Consider the following 9,749-nt stretch of genomic DNA (forward strand, 5'->3'; position numbering starts at 1 on the left):
TGAGATGGAGGAGGACTTTGTGGATTGGTGTCAGACATATGAGTTAATGTTGGACTTGTGGGCTTGGGCAGCACTGGGTTGGAATGTTTTCTTGATGTGCACTTAACCTTTATATAAAACTCTCTCTTATACATGAGTTTCTGTGGATTTGTTTCTCTGAAGTACCCAGACAAACTCAAACAGCAAAATAATAGTAATGATAAAAATGAAATTTAAAAAATGCATCCATAATTAGGTAACCTATTCTAAGATGTTGTGGTTGTCTTTGAAGTAGATGATCCTGAATTGCACTTGGGGTTATGGCTTTTCCAACTGATTTATTGCTTACCTTTAACGTGATGTTACATTCATGTCAACATTATTTATAATAGCAAAACAGCCAGACACCACTGAAATTCCAAGCAATATGGAAAGATAAGATAAAGCAAAAGGAAATTGCTTCAATAATTACTGAATAAAATATCAAAGAATGCTATGCAACCATTGAAAAATGAGGTGAGTCAATGTGCACAATATGGAACGTTCATCAGGACATTGGAGTGAGTCCGGTCTGACCACCCCCACAGGGGGAGGGGGGCACCAAGAAAGGAATATAACAGATCACCAATGAGAGCAAAGCCAAGCCACAAAACCCCTGAGGAGCCCCCAAAATAGACTTGAGGCTAGGAGGGGCAGTTCCCCAATACCCCAGGACCGGTGGGGAGATAGTCATAAAGGTCAACAGACAGACTGAAATTATGTATACTATCTTGGGGTTTTGTTGGTTGGTTTTGTTTTGTTTTGTATTTTTATTCAATCTTTTGTTTTCTTTTTGTTTTGCCTCCGTTGTTGTTTTGCCTACGTATATAAGACGGGCATGGGAAGCAAGCCAGAGGAGAAAGCAATGGGACCAATGGTCCTGGAGAGACTTGGGAGGAAGTGGGGAAAGGAGTGGTGTGAAAACAATGCCATGGACAGGGGAACAACTAGGGAATTAAAATCAACAACTAGGAGGACATAGAGATCCTGGTGGTGTTGGAGCAACAACAACCTAGCTGAGAGGAAGTACTAAGAGGCAGAAGAAGTGCGAGCATGATGGTGGGGCAGGAAGAAAGTAAAAGGAAATGGAGAAAAGATCTAAAAGGCAAAGCTATGAATAGAGGTATAAACATAGGTGTTCGCTTATGTAAATATATTAATTCATAAAAATAGAGGTATTTGTCTATGTACATATATTTATATGGCAATACATTGAGGGAGTGGATGGAGTTTTGGCCTCTGCTCAAGCCCTCCCTCAACACAAGAACACTTTGTTTTAACAACCTGGCATTCTGTGATGCTCACCCTCCCCACACGATCACTGAAAACAAAATGGGTGCATAAGCAAATGTAGTGAAGAAAGCTGATTGTGCCTGGCTATCAAAAGATAAAGTATCTGATGTCTTAAAGGCTTCAAGTTAAACAAGTGGCCATCTAGCAGAGCAGCAACAAGCCCACACAGACAAAGCACACAAAGCGATCATGAGGTGTCCGCCAAATCTGGAAACAGGCACCAGGAGGCCCATAGCAAAAAGAAAGTATATTGTTGAGAAAAGGGGGGCTGGAGCAGAGACCCAAAACCCATCTGTAGAAAATAGGACATGCCCTCACAGAAGAGACACAAGGAAGGGATGAGTCAACCAGGGCGCAGTACAGCACTGATGAAACATACAATATCCCTCTGGTTCTTTGAGGCTTACTTACCCACTACCATCATGACCCCAGTCTTGCCTTTCAGTTCTGGCTAGACCACAGCATGTACATTTGTACATATAAGAGCTCACGACAGAGCCAGTAAGTTATCCAGGACAGATAAACCCCTCAGGAATAGAAATGGGAGTAGCAATACCAGGACAGTAGGAGAAGGTGGAGGGAGGAGGGGAGAAAAGGGGAACTGATCACAATGATTGACACATAACACCTGCCCCCCACCCCTGGGGGATGAACAACAGAAATGTGGGTGAAGGAAGACAGTGATCAGTGTAAGATATGAAAATAATACTAATTTATAATTTATCAAGGGGTCATGGGGTGGGGGGGGGAGGAGCTTATAGCAAGGGCTCAAATAGTAAATGTTCAGAAAATGATGATGGCAACATATGTATAAATATGCTTGATACAATTGATGTATGGAAAGTTATAAGAGCATTAGAGCTGTAAGAGCCCCCAGTAGATTTTTAAAACAGAAAGAAAAATGCAAACTGCAAAAAAAAGGATGAAGAATACAATTCCAGCTGCATGAAACAATGTGTGTTTGTATACATTTGTAATTGTTGTTGTTGTTAGGTGCTGTGGTGCTGCTTCCCACTCATACAGACAGAAGGTTACCCCAGAATGGAGACTTGCAGAGCCCTGCACCATCTCCCCAGCTGTGCTTGCATCTGACCCCATTGCTGCAGCCACTCTGTCAGTGAATCTCACTGCTGGTGCTCCTCTTTTTCACTGACCCCCTACTTTACGAATCAGGATGCTCTAAGGAGCGTCCGGCTGTCCTGCCTCCCTAACAGGTGTGTATGCTGTGCTGGCAGGCTAGGGTATTTTCAGTATTCCTCACCACCTCATAATTTAATTGCCTCAACTAGTCTTTGGTCTTCCTTAGTCATTGTGCAGCAGCCACAGGCAGTTGAGGTTATCGAAAAGACCATGGCTTGAGTCAGACACACCTCAGTCCGTAAAGTGACATCCTTACTCTTTAACACTTTAAATATTATATTTTGCAGCACATGTCACCAAATCAATAGGTCCTTTGACTTCTTGATTGCTGTTTCCATGACTGCTACTTGTGGATCCAAGTAAAATGAAATCCTTGGCAACTTTGATCTTTCCTCTAGTCAACATTAATGTGTCGCTTGGTCCATTTGTGAGGATCTTTCTGTATTGACATGGGTCATCATCCATACTGAAGGCTGTATGCATTCCTTAATCTTCGTCAGGAAGCGTTTCAGGTTCGCTTTACTTTCTGCAAGCTAGATTGTGTCATCTGCATATTGCTGGTTGTTAAAAAGTCTTTCTACAATCCAGATGCCATACTCTGCTTAATGTCCTTCAGCTTCTTGGAGTATTTACTCACCAGACAGATGAAATCATTTGGTGAAAGGATTCAACCCTGAAGTATGTCTTTAGTGATTTACAACATGCAGTACCTCCTTATTCTGTTGGAGAATACTACTTCTGATCGATGCCGAGGTTCCGAGTGAGAACAATTTAGTGTTCTTGAGTCCCCTATTTCGGGCAGAGTTTTTCATACCAGTAATATGCCTTTGCATAGCCAAGGAAACATTTTATATTCCGTTCAGTCAAGATACATCAGATATCCCTTGTTCCACATCCTCTTCTGAATCCATGTTCGGTATAGAGTAGGAATCTTCAGATCTAGCCATCTATAGCTGGTATTTACATGTACCCAGATGTATACCAAAATAGAGACTAGATTATCTATTTCTGAAAAATTATCCATTAAAAGCACACAAACTACAACTTCCCTGACCCTGAGACCCAAATAATCAGATGATGCCTGGTTACTTTAGCTGACCACTCTGAGAGCGATCAAACTTGGAATTGAAGAAAAATCTGGAAGAAAATTCAAAATAGTAAAATAAAAGCCAGTGGTCTTCCCACTGGTCTGACATAGACTGAGAGATTCCCCCCGACTATGGCTCTAAAGACCCTTCAAGTTTGGAACTGAACTCATGCCCATGGCTCAGCTGTTAGCCAAGGGAGAGGCCTAATGATGAACAATAACACAAAGGAGATTGTCATGCCTTGGAACAATCAAACACATGAGATAAAAAAAGGCAGTATTTGCCTAGAATAAAGCTCAGAAGACAAAAAGTAATAAGAAAGAGGATGATTGGAAAATGGTATGTTCAAAGAGGAAGTTGGAAGAATGCTATTACATTGTGGGGATTGCAATCAATGTCCCAAAACTAAATGTGTGTGAATTCCTGAAGGGAAAAATCAATTTGTACTGTAAACTTTCTCTTAGATTACAATAAAAGTTCAAAAAATACAAGCAAAAAGGAAGGAAGAGAGCCCAGTGAAACAGAGTTTTATTCATAAGTTCACCATGTGTTAGAATCTACTTGTGGTACTTGGGTAATCTATGTCAACTTGAATTTTCATGAACATATAGAGGTGGAGTCCAATGGTCAGAGCTTGATGATAACTAGTTTAGTTCTCCTAGCAGGTGTGGCCTTATTATTAGGGAGAAGCTGGGAACCTCCCCGTCTCTCTCAGCCCCTTCCCCTTTCTGCTTGCTGGGACTCTGCCCACCTCCTCTGCCTGCCTCAGTGTGAACAGCCTGACCGCAAGAGCTGCTGACACTCTTTCATGTTTCCACCCACCTTGGACCCAGGCAACTGCACTCACTGGCCTGTGTTCTTCCTGCTTCACCTTTCTGCATCATCAACCTGCAGCTATGTGGATCGGAAGAGGGACTTCGGGGCTACCATTGGCTTATGGACAGGAGTGGGATTGGGCTAGGAGGCCTTCTTGCTATATAATGACTTCTTGATATCAGTTCTTTCTTGTCACTGGATTTCTTTATCTAGATAATCCCGCCTAACACATTACTAGATGGCAACTGGGGCAGGTAAAAAAAACACAACAAAAGTCCAAGCCAGTTGCTGTTGAAAACAAAGTACAACTGCTCTCTGTAGGGTTTTCAAGACTGGGCATTTGGGGGAGCAACCTATCAAGTCTTTGTTTGGAGGCATCTCTGGGTAGATTCAAACTGCCAACCATTTGCTTACTAGTTTAGTTCTCAACCTCTTATGCCTCCTTGGGATGCCTGCCACAGGCCTAGAAGTGGTAAAACCCATCAGGGATCCTAGTTCAGGGGTCCTGCACAAACCTTTGCCTGCGCTCACTTTCCCAGTCTTTAAAATAATCCTTTTGGTAAACATTTATTAATTATCTACTTTGTGCCCATTTTTCTTGGCAACACTCTAATTCATCATCAGCATCTATGTATATGTGCATTGTTGTTATTTATATGCGGTATATACTCAAGTATAAGCTGGCCCGAATATCAGATGAGACACCTAATTTTACCACAAAAATTGCATTTAAAATGTGCTGAAAAACTCTGCTTATACACAAGTATATATGGTAAACACACACACACACACATTTATACCCCCCAAAATTTCTAATGGGTACATCAAATAATGGAAACTGGGATTTAGGGGATTTTAAATTATGTGCCTTTAAGCTTATTTCAGTATTTTAGATTTTGTCAAGGTACAAATAATTAGATTATAATTTTAGAAATCTACGTGGGAAATAACAGACCATTACCATTGGCCGAATCACCTTTTGCTGACACTTGCCGGAGAGCAGGTGACGGTGAAAACCAAGGCATGAGAGTGACAGCCTGGACGCCCATCTTGGAGAATGCATCGCAAGGGATAGAAAAGATTCTCACTTCTGAAACTCAAGTCTGACAGTGTTCAAAGAACGCGTCCCCTGCCATGCAGGTCTGCATCGCCCTGATCCAATGGCCCATGTAGAGAAAAGCGTGCTTAATTTACATGCAATGTCAAAATAAGCACAGTCTCTTAACCACTTTCATCATGTTTCAAAACTCACACTTCCCATTTTAATTGCATTTCTTGAAAACTTTAGACAGGAATATAGTCAAATAAAAGCATTTATTCTGATTTGGTAAAATGTCTGATCTTTTGGGATTAAAATAAAATAGCTCTATTCACAGAAATGCAATGTTGACTTTTGAAACTATCTCCACAGCTTCCTAAAACGACCATGAGGGGAAAATACAAATCACTAGTTCAGTGTTAGAGCCTATAATTAAATTAATTTATAGGAGCTTTAATGCAATTACATTTCTTCCAGACTGTATCTCTAATGATGCTAGGTTTTTCACTTAATATACTGTAGAGCATAATTCACTTTCATTTTTGCAGTTACTTAAATATTACAAATATCATTTTTATCCATATTCCCGTGATGACACAATATGTTTGCAGTCTATTTAATTTACAGATGATGAGACCAAATTGAAAACTCTGTGAGGACCATAGATCTTCTATGACATAATGTCTTTCAAGTCCAATATAGTAAGTGAATAAGTTATCCATATCTGCAAGAATGGACCCTTGGAAACAGTAATAAATATCTTAAATGATCTGATTGTGATACTTTAAGAAAATTAAAATCTGGAGCAAAAAAAAACTATCAATAATACAAAGAGCCAAGATGTTTGGGGATTTCTAATTTCCATAATTGTAGTTAATAAATTATTAGGCTTTGAAATTAAGCATTACAGATATTTCCCACAGTCCAATTAAGAAAATATTGAGAGAAGCGCATGCATTATACACAAGTCTCCAAGATTCAATACAATGTTTTCACAGGCAGGAAGGATTATATGTGAGGGAGTAAAGTATCGCAAAATACATTAAGGTGACTTTATAGTTACAACTAATGAACAAAGTTGTGAAGATAATTTTTCATGCTCTGAAACCTAGATATTACGGATCAATGCCTGGAAGTACTGAATGATAAATTGCTAGCTAGTTTGAACCCCCAAAGAAAGACACATGCCCAACTGATCCAAATCATTTTTAGCTGAGGGTAGCAGCTCAATTCAGATGTCACTTTTGCTACAAATGTGCTCACGGTGGTGAGATAGTTGACAATGGAGAAGCAGATGTAACTATGGAAATCCTAACTTTAATGGACAACAACATGAAAATTCCGAAGGATAACAAGCATCACGGTTGGAGGGGACAATTATGCGGGAATAAAAATTCAATCTAAGCTTTATTATAAAGGAGAGTCAATTCTTCCTCTCTGGATATTCTCCCCTACTCCATAAATTAGAACAAAACTGGAAAGAATGTTCTTCTCAGTAATGAGAATCGGACAAAGGCACCACCAGGACGTTCCTACCTGGCTTCCAGATGAACTGATTCTCCGTTTTGCCTTCCAAATGAGCTGCGCGACACAGCGGGAGGGAGAGGAATAAGACCAGCGCGCTCACGCTTCTCCGGACCCAGGGAGTGACAGCCAGGTTACCCCGTGGAAACATTCTTCGGATTTGCCCGTCTCTTCGCTTCTCTAATCCTAAGGGAAAAGGGGAAATCAGATCAATTTCATCTGTATGGAAATGATAAAAACTCATTTTGGCTATTGGAAACTTTCATGTGATGGTATTCTAAAATTTTCCATAAATATCAAAGAAAATGGCACAAAATCTCAAATTCTAAGGTCAATCATTAATTGACCATGTTTCCAATCTTTAGCCATTCTCCTCAGGTCTATGGATACCACGGTCCCTCCATCAGTTTGCTTTTCATTTTGCGAGAACGGCTGGCAAATACGTGGTCTAGTCCCTTCTGCTCAGCCAGGGGCACTGGGGTTCCACTCACCCACCCAGCCAAGGCCGGTCCTTAGGGGGAGGTGCCACAGAGTGCAGTCAGGTGAGTAAAGTGTGTGGGGCAAGAGAGGCACACGGTTTTTTCCGTAAACTGACTCACTGAGATGGCTGCATGAACAGGTGCATTGCCGTGGTGGCAAAAACAGTCTCCCGTCTGCAACAAATCAGGCCTTTTTTGTCACACACCATTACAGAATCTTTTCAGAACCTCTAAATAGAACACTTGATTAACAGTCTGACCTGTTGAAATGAATTCCACATGCAGGAAAAGTCGACATTTTTGCCCGTTCAGGAAGTTGATGGATATCCAGAACGAGGGTTGTCATCAACTGACATTTCACCTCTTTTGAAATGAGAAAACCACTCATAGACTTGAGTTTCTGCTGTCGCACTGTATTTATAAGCTGTGTGCAACATTGCAACCGTTTCTGTGGCATATTTCCTAGCAGAAACAAAATTTCACAGCTGCACATTGTTCTCTTAAATCAGCCATCACAAAAAATGAGGTTAGACCAAAACTGCTTTCACAAAAAAATTCACTATGCTCAGGGAGAACCTTCCCAGTTGACATCACTGAGTGCACTAACTCACAGCGAGTCGCTCAATGCTCACCTAGCGGGGAAACATGTACTACAAAAGCTCCACTCTGTCCAGCGTAATTCCGGCGTTTTTTTGTACCCCCTCAACTCCAGTAGAAAGTATATAGGAATATATAGTCATAGGAGGAGGAGGACTTGAGAAAGGAAGAATATACCCATCAAATTGCTAAAGGTGAGTCCCCTAGGGAAAAAAGGTGGAGGTGGGGGGTAGGATATCAACTATGTTTAGCATATAACATAGGATTAAATTTTGCTCTTTCTTTTCTTTTTTTCTTTTTTTAAGGAGAAGACAGTGCCCTGCTACCAGGGACTGATGAAATTCACCCTGGGAGTCCCCATCAATACATATGATGTGCTGAACTATGTCCTGAACAGCATCCCTTCACCATAAAACAGACAAAGGCAAGTTATATACAGCCTAGTCTCATGGCACTTCTGATACACTCCAAGGGTACAGTATAAGTCACTAAGACATGATTCTACACAGAGTCAAGCAGTGAAGTTCAAGTATACAGCTCTCTGATGCACTGTCTTCATCTAGGAATGAAGAGAATAATTGGAAAAGGGGTGTTTACAATTTTTAGTAGTAGTTTGCTTCTGTATACCACGGCAATATCTAGCACAATAAGAAGCTGATTGAAGCAAGTTAGAATCTGCTTGCTTGACTCTTTACCCCAGAAGAGTGGTCTGTTGGACATTTGGAGGGAATCTTTGGACAGAGTTCTAATATTTCCACCCCAGACCAATGAACAGCCCACACCTCCTGGTAGGAAACATTAAGATTGACTCAATATAGCAGTGTTTGTGATAAAGGTTGAACAGAATGGAAAGATGTAAAAATTATTGTTTACTTGAAATCTATTGCTAGTTCTTAGGGAAGTTTTGCATAAATAAGAAGAAGGTATCCATTTCTGAGGTACACATATTTTTTAATTAGCATAGTATTATACAACCTGAATTGTTCTCAGCTACAGGCATGGTCCTGGGCCCAGTGGACAGTAGTCCAAGCTACATGCACGCATAGGACACTGTGCACACCAATGTTCACTGACACCAACATCGCCAGCAGGAAGTACATTCTACACCTATTGACCCAATGTTCCACGTGATAGAAAGGGACACATCCAGAGGTACAGCTATGGTAAACCTAGAGAAGAGACTAAGGAGATCCCCAGAGAGTAGACAGGAACAGAGGGCAGCCATGGGCATACGTGTGTGCCAGACAGTGCCTGCTTTGTCAAATGGACAAGCTATGGGTTCTGTTGGTTGTATGTAGGAAAAGGATCCCACTTCCAGCCAGAACCACTCAACTCACATCTCAACTCACATCTACATGCTCCCATGTAAGCTTAGTATCTGTCCATACTGTGAATTGTGACAACTTCGAAGAGACACTTTTGAACATCGTGCATTAAACAGCCATTTATTTCATACATGAATCCACACACACATACACACACACAATCCCTGTACTATAGATATTTCAAGTTTCTCTTGGCAATCCCATATGGCTTATGAAGCAACTGAGTAAAAGGTGGGCAGGGAATTGACCATGATAACTTAAAGTTTTCCTAAGTCCTTTGTGGAGTCCCTGGGTGGTGCAAACAGTTAGCACTGTTTATCAAAATATGGAAAATATGAGCTCACCCAGAGGTACTTCAAAGGGAATGCCTGGTGCACACAAAGCAGCATTGAATACTGTGTGGAGCAAAGTGCTACCCTGGGCCACACGG

The 9,749-nt window shown here is 41.1% G+C and overlaps 1 protein-coding gene across 1 annotated transcript in view; it reads right to left on the minus strand.

Moving 5' to 3' along the window:
* THSD7B (thrombospondin type 1 domain containing 7B) overlaps nt 1-7,069 on the minus strand; it is a 936,033-nt gene extending 928,964 nt beyond the window's left edge. The window contains exon 1 of the mRNA XM_045298904.1: nt 6,931-7,069. Coding sequence (XP_045154839.1) covers nt 6,931-7,069 — 139 coding nt within the window. The remainder of the gene's footprint in view (nt 1-6,930) is intronic.
* Between the last annotated feature and the right edge of the window lie 2,680 nt (nt 7,070-9,749).

The sequence above is a fragment of the Echinops telfairi genome, unplaced genomic scaffold, assembly GCF_000313985.2.
Source record: "Echinops telfairi isolate 266 unplaced genomic scaffold, ASM31398v2 ScPeMD7_4;HRSCAF=17, whole genome shotgun sequence".
Taxonomy (NCBI): Eukaryota; Metazoa; Chordata; class Mammalia; order Afrosoricida; family Tenrecidae; genus Echinops; species Echinops telfairi.